Source organism: Hypanus sabinus, chromosome 21, assembly GCF_030144855.1.
Source record: "Hypanus sabinus isolate sHypSab1 chromosome 21, sHypSab1.hap1, whole genome shotgun sequence".
Classification (NCBI taxonomy): domain Eukaryota; kingdom Metazoa; phylum Chordata; class Chondrichthyes; order Myliobatiformes; family Dasyatidae; genus Hypanus; species Hypanus sabinus.
This window is the reverse complement of record NC_082726.1, coordinates 18,981,524-19,001,041: the sequence shown is the minus strand read 5'-3', so window position 1 is coordinate 19,001,041 and position 19,518 is coordinate 18,981,524. Positions and strand designations below refer to the sequence as shown.

At 43.8% G+C, this 19,518-nt stretch overlaps 1 protein-coding gene across 1 annotated transcript; it reads right to left on the bottom strand.

Moving 5' to 3' along the window:
- Nucleotides 1-2,763: 2,763 nt before the first annotated feature.
- LOC132378838 (small ribosomal subunit protein eS17) lies at nucleotides 2,764-17,809 on the bottom strand. The gene is made up of 5 exons (XM_059946089.1): nucleotides 17,685-17,809; nucleotides 16,286-16,437; nucleotides 14,504-14,609; nucleotides 11,096-11,161; nucleotides 2,764-2,883 (listed from the first exon to the last, which is right to left on the bottom strand). The coding sequence occupies exons 1-5, from the start codon at nucleotides 17,685-17,687 to the stop codon at nucleotides 2,809-2,811; spliced, it is 402 nt and encodes a 133-aa protein (XP_059802072.1). The 5' UTR covers nucleotides 17,688-17,809; the 3' UTR covers nucleotides 2,764-2,808.
- Between the last annotated feature and the right edge of the window lie 1,709 nt (nucleotides 17,810-19,518).

Genomic DNA, 19,518 nt, shown 5'->3' with positions numbered 1-19,518 from the left:
CTTGAGATTGTCACCTCACTTTCCCTGTTTTTAAAATCAGTTTCTACTATTTCACTCAGTTCAATTGGTCCCTTAGCCTGCCTCAAATGACAGGAAAGTCAGGTCATCTGTTTTTACATCTTTGTGTACAATTGCATAGCAGTTAGCATAGCACTATTACGTGCTACTAAACCCGGTTCAATTCCACCACTGCCTGCAAGATTGACAATAAATTCAACCACGTGGGTTGATACATGGATTACATGGGCGTAACTGGGCAGCGAAGGCCCATTGGGCTGGTAGAGCTTGTTAGTATACCACATCGGTAATCTATTAAATGATTTGTAAGACATCAATTTACAGGCTCTATAAAACACTTTGAAATCAATATTAACAATTATTTTAGATTATATTGCTTGACTACAATCTGTATTTTATTCCACATGAACAAACACCTGTTATTTTACCCTCAAGGATGTTAATTTTCAGCACTGCCACCTCACTCTCCAACACATCGATAAGAAAATCTGCAGATTCAGAAAATACAAGCTGCTGGAGGAACTCACCAGGTCAGCCAGCATCTATAGAAATAAACAGTCGATGTTTTGGGCTAAAACCCTTCATTAGGACTGGAGGGAAAAAGACGAGGTTGGAGCAACAAGGTGATAGGCAAAACCGGGAGGGGGGGGGGGAGTGATGCAAGGATCTGGGAAGTTTATAGTTGAAAGATAAAGGACTGAAGAACGAGGAATCTGATGAGAGAAGACCAGGGAATGGGAAGGAGCAGCAGTGGGAGGTAATGGGCGGGTAAGGAGATAAGGTCAGAGAGGAAAACAGGAATGAGGAATGGTGAGGGTGGGGGTAGAATTACCCGGAGGAGGTTTGAGAAATTGATGCTCATACCGTCAGGTTGGAGGCTACCCAAATGGAATACAAGGTGTTGCTCCTCCAACTTGAGTGTGGCCTCATTGTGGCAGTAGAGAAGGCCATGAACACATTTGCAAAGGGAATAGGAAGTTGATTTGAAATGGGTGGCCACCAGGACATCCTGCTTTTTCTGGCAGAGTGTAGGTGCTTGGCAAAGCTGTTTCCTAACCTACAACAGGTCTCAACAATACACAGGAAGCCACACCACATACAGATGACCCCTACAGGCTCCAGAAGATGTCGCCTCACCTGGAAGGGCCGTTGGGGCCTTGAATGCCAATGAGGGAGAAATGTAGGGGCAGGTGTGGCACTTTAAGTGCCAGGAGGGTGATCAGTGGGGAAGGATGAATGGACAGGGGAGCAATCCCTGAAGGAAGTGAAGGGGAGGATAGATGTGCTTGGTGGTGGGATCCCGTTGGAAGTTACTAAGAACTATGTAACAACACACCCCATAACTGGGATTGGTTTGTAAACTACAAGCATTTTGAAAGGTCCAAATCAATGGCAGCTCACTTAGAGACTGGAGAGAATGGGCCATTATGTCAAAAGCAGATACAGCCCTCCAATTTATTCTTGTCTACATTAACACCAACATTCTACAACTCACCAACTCACTAGAGATAATTGAGTGACTTGGGACTGCACAGCAACACACAAAGGAAATGGAGCAAGTCAGTCAGCATCTATAGAGGGAATGGATAATGTTTCATATCAAGATCTTCATCAAGAGTGAAGAGATAACCAGTATCAAAGGGGTGTGAGGTGATAAGTGGAAATGACAGAGGGTTGACATTCGTGCCTAGAACACTGACAGTCCATCTCCTTTCATAGGTGCAGCCAAATTTAAGGTGACCAGTTAACAGGGAGAATGGGCAAACTCAACTGACAGCACCAGAGATCAGGTCTGGATTGCACCCATGTCTCTGGCGGAGGCGGCAGCTCTACCAGCTGAACACCTGCCAAAATGCCCTGGCTGTATAATTCCAAACCCCACCCTCCCAACCAAATAATTAAGATCCACAGTTAGACCTTGGAAAACAAAGCCAGGTTCACATTTTGAGAGTGTTTTAGCACAAGCAGACTGCTGCCCAGTTCAGAGTTTGAAGTCTTCAAGTTTTTCCTCAGTTCATGTCAGTGCTGGAAGCAATGGTGAACTTTCCAAGTGAAAATCTGAATACAGTACAGCGAACATTACCAGCAGGGAAACTTAGCATAGCTGGCTGGGCCTTCAGCTTTTATTGTCAAAGGCAAAATGTAAAATTTTAAATTGTCATGGACACATCATGAAATTTGTTTTTACAGTACAGTGCAAGGCAAAAATATTATTACAAAGCAATTAGTGCAAAAGGGGAATATTGAGGACTGTTCAGAAATCTGAAAAGTTGTTCCTAAAAACAGCGTGCAGCCTCAGGTTCCTGTACTACCACCGCAGCAAACCAGCTAGGTTTTTAAAAAATTGTGGAATTCAATTTTTAAGTAGAATATTTCAAAATGTTTCTCTTAGATGGACACACAAGACAAAACTGGAGGGCTACGAGGGAGGGAAAGGCTAGATTGCTCTTGGGGTAGTTTAAAAGGTCAGCACAATATCATGGACTGTTCGAGATTTTCTAATTTAGGGTTTCCAGTGTTTCATAAAACAATTGACAGCTATCTTTATAGTCAGCAATAAGTACTGTCATCTTGCCAATCCCAGTTCAGTAACAATGCTTCAGATCTTCAGTTTATACCACATCTTGTCAAACCTGCACAAGCCCCATTAACTGCACTGGAGGAACACCACCTTATTGCCAAACCGTGGAGGCAGCTGGAGCAGCTCAGAGTTACAGAACACAAATAAGAACACAAACCCAGCAATTCCTTTTTGTTGTTTTATTATTCTAAGGTCATAGTAGAAACACTTTAGAGTCTGGGAGTCCTGAAGGCCATTCCCACTGAAGGCTGTGTGACCTGAAGATTGGACAAGCTGCCGAAGTCCTGTAAGGAATGGGTGAGAAATCCATTAAACAAAGCAAACCAACAGGTAAAGTTCATTACATTATTTGGACCAGCAAGATATTCAGGGACAGTGTAGCCAGTAGGTACATGGATGAGAACTGTATAAACATTCCCTACTCTACTAGTTAATAAATAAGCAAATTATAAACTTAAACCTAGAAATAGCTGAGTGCACTCCATGGATCTACAAAAATTCCAGCAATCGATAGACATGTGATACCCCGAGGATGCGGCCTGGAAGGTGAGCATGGTTCTGGAGACGTGCCGATTCTAGGCCGATGCCCCTGACTAAGTATCGTGGGAGAACACAGAACATCTGATCAGCTGCGAGGGGCTGTGCGTCCAGAGAGCTCGGAAAAACCGACGCAACACACCTTTAACATCGTAAATCAGCCAGTTGTTTATTATGTCTCCCCTCTTGTGAAACGGGGACACCTCTTTTTCTCTTATTAGGACAAGAGAGAGAGCCCGTGGTAGAACAAAATTACCGAGCGAATGACTAGTCTTTGGGGTACTGCAATTCAGTGTCTTTATTGATGCTTGCTGCACACTCGGTGCCCGGTGGAGGGCACGGATGCTTTTTTTGCTGGTGGGGATGGGGGGCTATTGCCTTGCTGGTGCTCGTGCGGGGGAAGGGGGAACCTTGGGGTTCTAATGGTTTAGCTGTCATTCATTCTTTGGGCCACTCTTCTGTTTTCGTGGACATTTGCCAAGAAAACGATTTTCAGGATGTAGATTGTGTACATTTCTGACATTAATTTGCAAGGGGGATTGGACCCAGAGCAATACAGCAGTGAAAGAAGTGCATGGAGTAAAGCCAGATCTAACATATAGAAAGGCTTTGAGGAAAGAGAAGCAGAATAAAGGGTGTAAAGGTAGTAAGGTAGAAGGGCTAAAGTGTGTGTACTTCAATGCAAGAAGCATCAGGAACAAAGGTGATGAACTGAGAGCTTGGATACATACGTGGAATTATGATGTAGTGGCCATTACAGAGACTTGGCTGGCACCAGGGCAGGAATGGATTCTCAATATTCCTGGATTTCAGTGCTTTAAAAGGGATAGAGAGGGGGGGAAAGGGGAGGAGGGGTGGCATTAATGGTCAGGGATACTATTACAGCTACAGCAAGGGTGGGTAATGTAGCAAGACCCTCTTTTGAGTCAGTATGGGTGGAAGTCAGGAACAGGAAGGGAGCAGTTACTCTATTGGGGGTATTCTATAGACCCCCTGATAGCAGCAGATACTGAGGAGCAGATTGGGAGCCAGATTTTGGAAAGGTGCAAAAATAACAGGGTTGTTATCATGGGCGACTTTAACTTCCCTAACACTGATTGGCACCTGATTAGTTCCAAGGGTCTAGATGGGACAGAGTTTGTTAAATGTGTCCAGGACGGATTCCTGTCACAGTATGTTGACAGGCTGACTAGAGGGAATGTCATACTATATCTAGTATTAGGTAACAAACCGAGTCAGGTCATAGATCTCAGTGGGTGAGCATCTGGGGGACAGTGACTACCACACCCTGACCTTCAGCACTATCATGGAAAAGGATAGAATCAGAGAGGACAGGAAAATTTTTAATTGGGGAAGGACAAATTATGAGGCAAATTAGGTAAGGGAAAACCCCAAAGGCATTCTTCAATTATGTGAAGAACAAAAGGTTGACAGGAGTGAAGATAGGACTGATTAGAGATTAAGGTGGGAAGATGTGCCTGGAGGCTGTGGAAGTGAGCGAGGTCCTCAATGAATACTTCTCTTCATTATTCACCACTGAGAGGGAACTTGATGACGGTGAGGACAATATGCGTGAGGTTGATGTTCTGGAGCATGTTGATATTAAGGGAGAAGAGGTGTTGGAGTTGTTAAAATACATTAGGACAGATAAGTCCCTGGGGCCTGACTGAATATTCCCCAGGCTGCTCCACGAGGCGAAGGAAGAGATTGCTAAGCCTCTGGCTAGGATCTTTATGTCCTCGTTGTCCACGGGAATGGTACCAGAGGATTGGAGGGAGGTGAATGTTGTCCACTTGTTCAAAAAAAGGTAGTAGGGAGTCCGGGTAATTATAGACCAGTGAGCCTTACGACTGTGGTGGGAAAGCTGTTGGAAAAGATTCTTAGAGCTAGAATCTATGGGCATTTAGAGAATCGTGGTCTGATCAGGGACAGTCAGCATGCCTTTGTGAAGGGCAGATCGTGTCTAACAAGCCTGTTAGAGTTCTTTGAGGAGGTGACCAGGCATATAGATGAGGGTAGTGCAGTGGATGTGATCTACATGGATTTTAGTAAGGCATTTGACAAGGTTCCACACGGTAGGCTTATTCAGAAAGTCAGAAGGCAGAGGATCGTGGTGGAGGGAGTACATTCAGATTGGAGGGTTGTGACTAGTGGTGTCCCACAAGTATCTGTTCTGGGACCTCTACTCTTCATGATATTTATTAATGACCTGGATGTGGGGGTAGAAGGGTGGGTTGGCAAGTTTGCAGACAACACAAAGGTTGGTGGTGGTGTGGATAAAGGATTGTCGAAAATGAGAGAGACATTGATAGGATGCAGAAGTGGCAGATGGAGTTCAACCTGGAGAAGTGTGAGGTGGTACACTTTGAAAGGACAAACTCCAAGGCAAAGTACAAAGTAAATGGCAGGATACTTGGTAGTGTGGAGGAGCAGAGGGATCTGGGGGTACATGTCCACAAATCCCTGAAAGTTGCCTCACAGGTAGATAAGCTTTCTTAACTACCCTATGGAGTGTTAGCTTTCATAAGTCGAGGGATAGAGTTTAAGAGTTGCGGGGTAATGATGCAGCTCTACAAAACTCTGGTTAGGCCACACTTGGGAGTACTGTGTCCTGTTCTGGTTGCCTCACTATAGGAAGGATGTGGAAGCATTGGAAAGGGTACAGAGGAGATTTACCAGGATGCTGCCTGGTTTAGAGAGTATGGATGATGATCAGTGATTAAGGGAGCTAGGGCTTTACTCTTTGGAGAGGAGACATGATAGAAGTATACGAGATATTAAGAGGAATAGATAAGAGTGGATAGCCAGTGCCTCTTCTCCAGGGCACCACTGCTCAGTACAAGAGGACATGGCTTTAAAGTAGGGGGAGGGAAGTTCAAGGGGGATATTAGACTAAAGTTTTTTTATGCATAAGGTGGTTGGTGCGTGGAATGCACTGCCTGAGTCAGTGGTGGAGGCAGATACTAGTGAAATTTAAGAAACTACTATACAGGTAAATGGAGGAATTTAAGGTGGGGGGTTATATGGGAGGCAGGGTTTGAGGATCAGCACAACATTGTGGGCCGAAGGACCTGTAATGTGCTGTACTATTCTATGTTCTATTACATGTACCTACTGAAGTTCCCATTTTATGGTCTTTTTATTCTACTCTCCAACATTCAACAGAACCAGTAAATTACTGAGTAAAAAAACATCCAAGACTGGTCACACACAGGGTGGACCCTCTTGTCATTGTCATTAATGGCCTGTATTACCCAGATAAGTACGCTTGTTTACACACACACCTCACAGCTGAAAGGTCAGCCATGGCCTTCACTGAGTATAATGTAATTGTTTACACACAAGAACAACTTCTTCCTGACCGGAAGATCCATACAGCCACCGGGAAAACTCTAAGCTGCTTGTCGGTTGTTAACGCCAACATATGAAACAGCAAGGTTTCGTGTACAAATGATGTTTAAATGAAAACGACCAGGGAAGCTTAAGATTATATATATACACTGTCACAAGGTCCTCCGTGCAATTTTCACACCTATTTGCAGTCAGTGAAACTGACTTATAAACAAGAACAATGAAAGTGATTTATTTATAATACAAACATGAGGAAATCTGCAGTTGCTGGAAATTCAAGCAACACACACAAAATGCTGGTGGAACGCAGCAGGCCAGGCAGCATCCATAGGAGAAGTACTGTCGATGTCTCGGCCCGAGACCCTTCGTCAGGACTAACCAAAAGAAACGATAGTAAGAGATTTGAAAGTAGTGGGAGGAGGGGGAAATGCGAAATGATAGAAGACCAGAGGGGGTGGGATGAAGCTAAGAGCTGGAAAGGTGATAGAGGCGATGATCCTTTCCCTTCTCCAGCTCTTTATCACTTTCGCCTATCACCTTTCCAGCTCTTAGTTTCATCCCACCCCCTCCGGTCTTCTCCTATCATTTCACATTTCCCCCTCCCCCCCACTACTTTCAAATCTCTATCTTTTCTTTCGGTTAGTCCTGACGAAGGGTCTCGGCCCAAAACATCGACAGTACTTCTCCTATAGATGCTGCCTGGCCGGCTGCGTTCCACCAGCACTTTGTGTGTGTTGTTATTTATAATACAACTTTTGTTTCGGATTACTCCCAAAAGCTAATAAAAGACATCCACTTCTTTAAATACATTCGACTTGAGAAGGAAATTAGGAAAACCAGAAGGGGTCATGGCAAGAAGGATTAAAGAATACCCAAGGTATTCTATACAGTGCCTATAAAACATTCACCCCCTTGGAAATTTACATGTTTTATTGCTTTATGGCATTGAATCACAATGGATTTAATTTGGCTTTTTTGTGATCAAAAGAAAAACTTTCATGTCAAAGTGAAAACAGATGTCTAAAAAGAGATCTAAATTAATTACAAATATAAAATACAAATAATTGATTGGCTAAGTATTCACCATCTTTAATATGCCATACCAGATCATCACTGATTTTTAGAAGTCACATTAGTTAAATGGAGATCACCTGTGTGCAGTCAAAGTGTTTCAATTGATTGTATAAAAATACACCTGTTATCTGGAAGGTCCAACTGCTGGTCAGTCAGTATCCTGACAAAAACTACACCATGTAGGCAAAAGAACATTCCAAGCAACTCCGTGAAAAGGTTATTGAAAAGCACATCAGAAGATGGATACAAGAAAATTTCCAAGTCACAGATTATCCCTTGGAGTACAGTTAAGTCAATCATCAAGAAATGGAAAGAACAGCTGTAAATCTGTCTAGAGCAGGCCATCCTCAAACACTGAGTGACCGACCATGCAAGAAGGGGACTTAGTGAGGGAGGCTACCAAGAAACCCATGACAACTCTGGAGGAGTTACAAGCCTCAGTGACTGTGATGGGGGAGGGCGCTCATACAACATCTGATGCCCAGGTGCTTTACCAGTTGCAGCTTCATGGGAGACTGGCAAAGAGAAAGCCACTTTTTAAACAACTCAGCTGGTTTGCCAGAAGGCTTGTGGGAGACTCATGGTAGTGGAAGGACATTCTATAGTCTGATGAAACCAAAATTGAGCTTTTTGGCTATCAGAAAGGCAAGTTTGGCACGAGCCAAACACTGCACATAATCAAAGACACGCCATCCCTACGGTGAACCATGGTGGTGACTGCAACATTCTGTGAGGATCCCTTACTGCAACAGGCCTTGGAAGGCTTGTGAAGGTATGAATGCAGCAAAATGCAGGGAAATCCTGCAGGAAAACCTGATGCAGTCTGCAAGAGAACTGCGACTTGAGAGATTTATTTTCCAGCAAGACAATGACCCCAAGCATAATGCCAAAACTACACAGAAATCTAAGTTAATGTCCTGGAGTAGCCATGCCAGACCTCATTCCAATTGAGAATTTGTGGCTGGACTTGAAAAGGGCTGTTCACTCACAATCCCCACACAATCTGACAGAGTTTGAGCAGTTTTGTAAAGAAGAATGTAAAAAAAAATGCAGTGTTGAAATATGCAAAGTTGATAGGGACCCATCCACACAGACTCAAGGCTGTAATTGCTGCCAAAGGTGCATCTACCAAATACTGATTTGAAGGAGTGAATACCTATGCAAATCAATTACTTGCATTTTATATTTATAATTAATTTAGATCACTTTGAAGAGCTCTATTTTCACTTTGACACAAGTGTTTTTCTGTTGATCTATGTCAAAAATAGACAAGTTAAATCCACTGTGATTCAATGCTGTAAAATAGTAAAACATGAAAACTTCTATTGGGGATGAATACTTTTTACAGGCACTGTACATCGAGATCAAGAGGATAACTACAGAGTGGGAAGGACTACTCAAGGATAAAGGGGGGGGGGGGAGACATTTCCTTGGATGCATAGGATGTGGGTGAGGTCTTTATATCAGTATTTACTGAGGAGGAGGAGGAGGAGGAGGATGTGGAGGGCAGGGCATCACTGCTGAGCATATTGATGTTAGGGCACTTCAAGGTAAAGGAGATGGTCGTGTTAGGTCTCTTAAAGAGCACTAAGATGGATAAGTCCCCTGGCTTGATGGGATATATCCCGGGTTATTGAGACAGGCAAGTGAAGAGATTGCTGGGGACTTAAACAACATCTTTGTGTCCTCTCTAGTCACAGGCAAGATCCTGGAGAACCGGCAAGTAGTTAATGTTGCTCTATTATTTAAGGAGGGAACCAGGGATAATTGTGTAAACTATGAACTACCAAGTCTCACATTAGTGGTAGGAAAGTTTGTGGTAGAACCATCTAATTAGGCAGAGCCAACATGGCTTTGTACAGAGCAAGTCAGGTCTTACTAACCTGATTCGAGTTTTTTTTAAAAAAGGTGACAAAGGTAATTGATGACGGTAGAGCTGTGGACGCTATGTAGATTTAAGGCGTTTGACAAGCTCCCTCATGGGAGGCTCATCTAGAAGATTAAGATGCACAGGACCCATGGTGGAATGGCCATTTGGATTCAGAACTGGCTAGCCCACAGAAGACTGAGGGTAGTGGTCAAAAGGACTTATTCTACATAGTGTTTCACAGGGATCTGTTCTGAGACTGGGATCTCCAATGTTTGGCATGACCTGGGTGAAAATGTAGATAGGTGGGTTATTTAAGTTTGCAGATGATAACGAAGGTTGGTGGTGGTATAGACAGTGTAGAAGACTGGCAAAGAATACAATGGGATATAGATCAGTTGCAGATATGGATGGAGAAATGTCAGATGGAGTATAACTCGGCCAAATGTAAGGTGTTGCACCTTGTTAGGTCAAATGCAAAGAGGCAGTGCACTGCCATGGGTGAGATCCTCAACAGTATTGATGAGCAGAGGGATTTTGTTATTCAAGTTCATAGCTCCCCAGGAAAGTGGCTACACAGGTTCATAGGGTGATTAAGAGGGCATATGGCATTCTTGTCACTATTAGTTGAGGCAATGAGTTCAAAAGTCAGGAAGTTATGCAGCAGTTTTATAAAACTCTAGGCTGCATCCAGACTATTGCATACAGTTCTGGTTACTCCATTTAGGAAGAACATCGAGGCTTTGGGGAGGGAGCAGAAGACGTTTAGCACAAAGCTGCCTGGATTAGAGCGCAAGTGCTACAATGAGAGGTTGGACAAACTTGAGTTGTTTTATTTGGAGCATCGGAGCCTGAGGGGAGACCTGATATATGTTTGTAAGATTATGAGAGGTGTAGATAGAGTAGACAGGCAATATCTTTTTCCAAGGTCTAAAGTGTCTAGATACGTATTTAAGGAGAAAGGGGATAATTTCAAACGAGATGCAAGGGACAAGTTTTTAAGATTGATTGTTTTTACACACACAGTAGTGAGTGCCTGGATTGCTCTGTCTGGGGTGGTGGTAAAGGCAGAAACATTTAGACTTTTAAAAGATATTTAGATCTGCGCGATACTACTACAGCTTAGGGTGCTGGAGTTCAGAGTTCAGTCCCAATGTCACCTGTAAGGAGTCTGTACGCCCTTCCCATGGAATGCATAGGTTTTCTCCGCCCCTCCCCGCCCCACATTCCGAAGGTGTATGAATGAGATTAACTGGTTACTGTAAATTGTCCCGTGATTAGACTAGGGATAAATCGGGGGTTGTGTTGTTAGGCAGTGCGGCCAAGGGCCCATTCTGCGCTGTATCTTTAAATAAATAAATATGAGGCAAATAAAGGTTATGGGCATTCTTCTCTCTATTAGTTGAGGCAATGAGTTCAAAAGTCAGAAGAGATTAGTTTAGTTAGCCATTTGATTACTAATTTAATTGTTTTAATACATTGTGGCCCAAAAATACATTGTGTTCCTGGGCTGCATTGTTCCTCATTTTATATTAACGCCCAGTAGTGAGGGCAGATCAGAATAGCACTTCATCCAAAATTTATGCATCAAAGGCCACATCTTCCAAAGGACTGACTTAAGAAAAATCGACATTAACACTGCAAAGCAGCAATGACTCATCACTCACCAGCAGCTTCAACATTTCCTTGGTATCTGGGTCCACCTCAATCATCTCCTGATCCAGAGCAGAGACCTGAGAGAAGCAAAACAGAGGGTAAAGATCACTGAGTTCGTTCACTCCTTACAATCCACTGGTAGCATCGACACCAGACCTCAGTTTCAGGCTACAAATGGGCAGCACAGTGATACAGCTAATACACACTGCCTCAATCCTAAACCCCAGTTCTGCCGTGGAGTTTCCACGCTCCCCCCTTTGACGTGTGGGTTTCCTCCCATGCACCCAGAGACATGAAAGTCAGTTGGTTAATTAGCTGCCATAAAATGCCTTTGGTGTGTAGATGAGGGATAGAATCTGCAGTAAAAATAAAAGTTAGGCTAAGATGAAGTAAGTGACTGGATCGCCAAGATAGACATCGGATTGCGGGGCTGTTTTTGCGCTCCATCTCTATAGTTCTAGGTGTAATACCAATTGCACATGTTCTAGGCCAGCAAGTCTTTGGACAAGACTTTAAACCAGAGTTAGTTATTAATTTTCTTTCCCACAGAACCTTGCTGTGCACTGTAATTACATTTACCAACACAACTGCAATTGCACTACAAGATACTGCCAGTGTTTCCATTCCCTGCCATAAGCATGAAACCCTGTTGCTGGTCTGTGATGTGCTGGATCACTGACCCCCTCATTGCTAGGTGCTACCATTTTACTCCCGGTTATTCCCTTCCTCTCCCTTCCCCCATCCCACTTTCACTCGGTCTCCTCTTCTGGCTGCCTATCACCTCTCTCATGACTCTGCCTTCTTCTACTACCCATAGTGCTTTCCTCTTAGATTCCTTCTTCACCTCTCCTGCCTATCCCCTCCCCACCCCTTGATCTTTCCTCTGATTGGTTTTCCGCCCTCCCCCCACCTTCTTTATGGGGATCCTGCCCCTCTTTCTTCAGTCCTGACGAAGGGTCTCGGCCCAAAACTTTGACTGCTCATTTCAACGGATGTTGCAGGACCTGCTGAGTTCATCCAACTTGTTTGTACATGTTGATTTGACCACAGCATCCTGCCCCATGATTTTATTTTACAGTCTCCAAACAGAAGGCATTTAAGTGCAACATTAGTTTTAATTAAGAGATAAGTTTTGACTTTTATTTCAGACATCCTGTGGACTTGGGACTGTTCCTGTTTAGCACGCAGGCAGAGGATGAGCAGGACCAGCCACTTGCACCCGGCCCAGGCACGTACAGAAGCAACAACTGATCAAAACCAGTTTCGTTCAGCCCAGAGAACAAGCATTAAAGACTCTTGGAATACCAACATCAAGAAAAGTAGGTTTTAAATGCAACCCATCCACTGCACTTGCTGTCCATCCAAGAAACTAAACCAATTTCACCTTTAGACAATGGCAGCAGCTTGTGAAAGGCCCAAAACGAGCCAATTTAAAAAGTAACTCAGACTGAACCATTTCAAAACACCAGCAAAATGAATTCTAGTCAAACAGCAGACACCGTGAACAACAACATTGTTTCATACATGGAGTGCAAACAATCAGACTGGTGAATTTATGAACAGTAAAATGATGACACTGTAATTAAATCACTAGATCTTTAGACAGAAAGGCATTGAGGAAAGGAAATAAGGTACAGGAGTTGTCAGGAGATCAATGAATCACAATGCAGGTTGACCGCTCTCTCTATTTTCCCCCCAATTCACAGCACACACTGAGGGTCAAAACAAATGTCACCTAACTCAGTAATTTCAGAGCCAGGGAAAATAACTCTCCATAACAGAGAGAAAAAAAACAATCGCTGAGATGAGTTAGTTAAAGATTTAGCTGCAGGTGCTCCAAAGAATGTGGCTGTGATAACTTGTACTTCATTTTCAGAGGTGGTATGAACAGCAGCTCAACATTGGATTAAAGCAAAGGAGGCAGATTTATAAGGAAACATATGGGAGGTTGACATAGGGGAACAACTAACCAATACAATACTAATAGAGAATGAGAAGTAGATTGCCAGATTCTTCATACCTGCTACATGATTCCATACCATTATAGCTGATCAACACAGGCCTCAACTCCTCTGTAACCCTCAATCTTTCAAATACTCTGCAACACTCAACCCTCACTCTCAAAATCAAATTTCCATCTCTGAGTATAGTAGTGAAATACAAAAAGCCCATAAAACTTCCCACTCCTCTAGCTACTTTCAATGTCTTACTTTTTAAAAGTAACATTATTTGTAATCTGTCAACCACATTTGTGCCTCTTTCTCACAGAATTCCTTTTTTAAGTGGGGACAAATTTCTGAGCATTTTGGACCAGCTGTTTGAATATCCACTGCCCAGTAACCCATCTCTCAGCTGATTTTCCTACTCCACTTCAGACAACTCCAGCTTTATACGATTATATAACTGGCCATATGCATGTTAGAAACAGCAATTTCTCCCTCAAACACCATCTAGATTTCTATCACGTTGTGGCCAATGCTTTCCAGAGGATCTTTAACTACAAGATCTTATTAACCCTTACTAATCATGCCAAATGCAAATTAAAGACTGCTGCTGGGTAAGTTCTGCTTCATTTTGTTTTCAGAAGTAACCCTGATGCACTCCACAATTTCTCCTTTAACACCCTTGCTAGTTAGTTTTACAGATTAAAATCTCTCATAACAATTTCAGTTCTTTTCAAAGATGACTGTGAAATTTCTCTATATGTCAAGGACACTGGTGACCTCGCCAGTGACTAGTCAGCTGAGTTCAGGCCCAAAAAAGGGCATGAGCTATCATATAATATTCCCACATTTTGTTCAGCAGGTTTGGTGCTGAGGCACTTGCTCAGGGAAGAAAATGACTGTTGTTTCTGGAGTGTGCCAGGCACATCTGATTAGGCACCAAGAAAAGTTGCTACTGAATGGAGGGGGCATGCGAGGGCCAGACTCAGGTAGGCTGAGTTGGGCTTGGCTGGAAGAGGAGAGAAAAGATGCTACCCAACCTTAAGTTTGCATAGGACGTGTATTTTAAACGCTGGAAGCACATGGGAGTGCTGGATGGAGTGCGTGAGATTTATAGGACGTCCCTGCACTGAGAAAGGGTTCTTCACTATTACATACCAGAATAAATTCCTCAGATCAGATGTAGAACAGCCTTAGTCAGCCCAATTTTAATTTTCTATCCGGGATATCCAATTCAATAGAAATAACCAGGCACTATTAACTAAATTTGGGTTTTAGTCTCCTACAGCAGGAGATAAATAACAAAGTGCAGTCACATGCAATCACCATCATGACAATCGATGTTAGCTCTCCCCAAAAGTCATTGGCAAGTATTTTGCTTTATGATTATTTATAGATCTTGACAATTAAATGCAAAGCCCCTAGGTCTTAAAGTAAATGGACAGAAATCAATGAATAAAAGGCAAATCAACCCACCTCTGGGACATAGTTATCCCTCCTCTCTCTCTCTTCTTCCTGCAGTTTGATGGAGATGCCTCTAACTGGTCCTCGCTGGATGCGTTTCATTAAGTGTGTCACATACCTAGGTTGAAATATATAGAACCTTGTGAACTTTCATTGCTCTTCTATTCAATAATTAATTCCCCTGCTTGCAAACAGGAAGCAACAAATTACAAAACTTTTTTTTTAACAATAGATCCAATCAGAATAGGAATTCCACCATGGACGGTACAAAGCCTGGCTGCAAAAGGGCTGGGCATGAGGTCAGCAACCCATCCCATGAAAACCCAGAGATATAGAATGCAACAGAACCTCCAAAACCACATCCTTGGGAAAGGAATGATCTTCAAAGATGGGGCTACACCTGGGGACATCTTGAAAGACTGGTCCAGGCCAGGGCGCTCTGGCAAGCTGCTGTCAGTGGCCAATATGCCAGTAGGGGCCATCCCCTTAACCAACTAATCAGGTCAGTACAGATAAAATTTAAATAAATTCTAATTATTCAGTCTTGATTGGAGCCCATTGTGAAGGAGCTGTTTTGTAATTCATACAATTTTAAACAAACTTTCAAACTCCAGTAAGTGAGCTACCTCATTTTTGAGGCAACAACTGAAGTAATCATGGACTTGGAAAGCGGAGCAAAGTCAAGGTGACACTAAATGGCGACTCCTTCGCTTGCAACTTTGGAAACAGCTCTATTTCTATCTTTGATATCTCTTTTTTCCTTTTCAAGGTTCTTTTAAAGATCCTGACCTGGAGTTACACTCTGATTTTGGTTCTTTGCAGGAATGGGACCCAATCTCAGAGCCTCACGACTGGACGCTTTTTGATATCGCAAGGACACAGCCTGGAAGATTAGCGCGCCTCCAGGCTGCCAGATTTTTATGGTTCTGGAAATCAAGGCTAGTGCCCTTGACTGAGGTGTCGCGGGAGAACACGAAACATTAGGAACAGAGGGTTAGCCGCCATGGGCTTTGTGTCCAGAGAGCTGAGCATTTCCGAGTCCAATTCTCTGGGCACAGAGCTTGAGAAAAACAACACAGCAGACATCATAAATCAATGAGTTGTTTATTATGTCTCCCCTCTTGCTGTGAAACAGGGACATCTATTTTTCCCTTATTAGGGAGAGAGCGAGCGCCTGTGGTATGCTGAATTACCAGTGAACGCATAGTCTTTGGAGTACTGCAAGTGTTTTTATTGATGCTTTGCTGCACACTTGTGTGTGCACACAAGCGTGCGTGTGCACTGCCTCGCTACTACTTGTGCACGGGGGGGGGAGAACTGGGCAGGCTTTGGGGTTCTAACATTTAACTGTCATTCATTCTTTGGGGCAATCCTCTGTTTTCATGGATGTTGGCAATGAAAAACAATTTCAGGATGTATATTGTATACATTTCTCTGACATTAAATGTACCTTCTGAACCTTCTGCAGATGGCAAAAAATCTTCAGATGTTAATAAAATCTGCAAGAGAGCAATGTGCACTTCATGGTTTTACATGGGGAAAACCCCACATGTAATTGAAGTAACACTCATCTACAATGGTTACCAAAACAATTCTACACCTTTCTCCAGCCCACTGGCACCACAGGTAAAATCTATAAATGGAAATTAGGGTGTACACAGGACCCATTACCAAACAGTGGTACCAAGAGATGTGTCAGAGGAAACAATCACAGGAAAATAAGTTGACATAACCCATCACTGTTATGAAGCAACTTGGTCAGATAAGCCTTAAGGGAGGGTTCACATTTCTTACCCTGCAATCTTGTTGCGGAGTTTCTTGCTGGGGATGATGGCAATCTCCTCGCAAACCCTTTTGTTTGTGTGGAAGTCGCTGCCGAGGCGGGTGTAGTATTTTTCAATAATCACCCGAGCGGCCTTCTTCACCGTCTTAGTCCTGACGCGACCCTAATGGGACAGAAACAGTTAAGCAACTTCACTCTTCAACCCTCTTAATCCAACAGCAACCAAGAGCAACACATAAAACAGCATTTGTATTCCAAACAATTCTAGGGATCATTCAGCAAAACTTCACCAGTCTTGGACATGCTACATGACTTTAAGTTGATTGGATAAGACAGCTCAAGTTACCAGGTACACAAGGAAAAGTTAGGAGAGGGCAAACATGTTGAGTGGGACATTCAGATAGCACCTCCCTTAAGTGGGGTGCAGCAACCTCTGTATTAACGTGATTCTCACTACAGCTTTCGTAGACTCTCCACTTCCAATCAGCTGCAAAACATTAAGCCACACTGCAACAATTTTCTTCTCCACTGTTCCACAGGCAGTATACTAACTACATTCTTCCAGAACATGCTGTGAACTAATTTAAATATTAAGTTTACTTCACATTCAATTGGAATTACACAAGGCAACTTGAAATAAACTAATCCAAATAGCTGCCTCAATTTACATTCAAGTATTTACAGTAAATATGCTCACCTGTCCTATTTACGTTCCACTATCTCAAAAAGCTTTGCAATTTTTTAAAACACCAACACTCATTCTGGCTTTCTCAATCAACATTGGCTGTATTAAATAATGCCCATTCTGGCTTCTACCAGTTATCAAACAAACACCTGTTATCTGTCACCAGCAAACAGGTATCATTTACTCTCTCAAATCTCACTCATAGTTCTGAACAGTTTGCAACTTCCTTTACGAGTGAGCAATCAGAGCTAACATTTTAACTCCTCTTCGCCGCCCCCCCCCCCCCAAACTCCAAAGCCGTCTAAGGCTCCCAACCGGATGAAACCTTCCCATTCAGCCGGCCCAAAGAATCCCAGACTGGGATAACCGGCCCAATCCGCGGCCCAGAGATACCAATACCGCCCGGGGATACCAGCGCAATCGCAGATACGGGGACTCAGCAACAGCCCCCGCTAGAGAGCCCAAGCCCGAAACCTCCTCCCTCTTTAGCCCGGTTCCCCGCGGCCAGTGACACCCGAACTCGGAAGCGGGGACTCGGGGCCCAGGAAAGCAGATACTCCGGGCCCCATTATCTCCGCTTCCATCCGCTCCCCGCCCGCAATATCGGCGGATAGGTCCGGTCAGATGGGTGCCGCATCCGTCTGGGCCGGTGCCGACGGCCGGGACCTGCAGGTGCTAACGGATGACACCAGATTCCGCCGCAACAACGCTCTTCTTCAACCCACCATCTTGGTTCCCGCAGCTAGAAGAGAGCGAAGGATGCTGGGAGAGGCTCAATGAGGACCCCAGCAGCGGGGTGGCCGGAGCGCTGCCTGAACCACCACCAACACAAACTTAGGATGGTTGAAATTCATATCGATCACGTCAGTCATACTCTCACTGTCTGGTGACGAAACGTTTGCAAATGGATTGCTATGGTCGCAGAAATCCTCAACCCAACCCCACGTATATCTTTCTCTTCCTCCAGTTGTGATGGTGACAAGCCCAGAACTTTTAACTGTTTCTCTCTCCATAGATGTCAAAGTCGAGTTTATTCTCACATGTACGAAGTGCACAGGGGCAATGGAAAAAAACTTCCATCAGCATCTCGGGCACAAAGCATTAGAGACACGGCACCCACAAGAAAACATAAATTAAACACAAATTGAGAAAATACAAGGAAAAACACGATTAAAACAAAACAAAAAGTCCATTGTAGGGCAAAGCAGTTGCAATAGTGATTGGGGTTGTGCAGGATGGTTCAAGAACTGAATGGTTGAAGGGAAGTAGCTGTTTTTGAACCTAATGCTGTGGGACACTTGGCATGGCCCAGATGTTGGGAATCTTTGATGATAGATGCTGCTTTTATGAAGCAGCTCCTCATGAAACTACTGGTGTAGACATCCCACCCTACAAAAACTCATTTCAGGGAGGAAGTGATGCACCATCAATAACTCTCTCTGAGACTTGAAGGCGAAATATTGGCTTTTATTGACTGGAAGAAAGAACAAGCAGTAGTTGACCACCATACTACATCCTGGAGACAGAGAGGCCGGGCTCAGGCCTCAATCGCCTTTATACTGGGGTCTGTGGGAGGAGCCAAAGGAGCAGTCAGCAGGGGGCGTGTCCAGACAGGTATATGTAGTTCACCACAAGAAGCAGCCCTACCCCTGCCCCCCCTGCAACCCCATATGCCCCCTCCAGTCAACCTCCAAGGGTGGACATTTGATTGTGAAAGAACACAACAATTTATTAGATCACATATTGAAACTACTTATTTACACACACACACACACATTATATGTATATTCCTTGTTGAGTATTTTGTTGGCAGTCTCAATGCTAATAACTACATACTAATGCAAATAGCTTTTCTATTTCTTTTTCAAGCTTTCCTTGTACTGTGATGTGGCTTGCTTGGCAGATCTGAGCACTTTGCTGGAAGTCTCAGCCTCATAACAGTCTGTGTTAATTGTCAATGAATTTGTTAATTTTGCAATAGGAAAGACACTGTTGCAAACAGTGCAGCGAGCAACACTGTCATTATTTTTGACCTCTATTAGGCAGGGTTACTCTTTAGTGTAGTCTGGGGTGAAGTACGTTTTACATTTCCTTTTTCGGAACACTCTGCCATGGCACTGCAGGACACTAAACTGAACTGATGGGGGGGAGGGAGAGGGAGGGAGAGGGAGAGAGAGGAAGAGAGAGGGGGGAAGGGGAGAGAGAGAGAGAGAGAGAGAGAGAGATAGAGAGAGATCAACTGTAAAGCCCGCCCATAGAGAAAACTGATAGGTCTACTTAGCACAAAGAGAGACCAATCAGGATGCTCTCTGTCACTCTCTCGCTACATCTGTCACTGACTCTCTCTGTCTCTCTCTCCCTCTAACTCGCTTTCAATTTCTGGGATGTTGTATATAATTTGTGGGCATCAGGGAGCCGCTATTAATATGCAGGAGACCCCCCGATCTTCCAGGAGAGTTGGGATGTCTGCTGATGGAGGGGAGGAACATGCATGCCCATGATCTACTGGTCTGAGTCCACTAGTCTCTGCAGCTTCTTACCATGTTGCTGCCCGCTACT

Excerpts from the sequence above, each read along its gene's own strand:
- LOC132378838 (XM_059946089.1), bottom strand. Across the intron at positions 14,610-16,285 it reads CTCCGCAACAAGATTGCAGG|GTATGTGACACACTTAATGA; the intron begins GTAAGAAATGTG and ends ATTTCAACCTAG. Across the intron at positions 11,162-14,503 it reads GGGATAACTATGTCCCAGAG|GTCTCTGCTCTGGATCAGGA; the intron begins GTGGGTTGATTT and ends TGCTTCTCTCAG.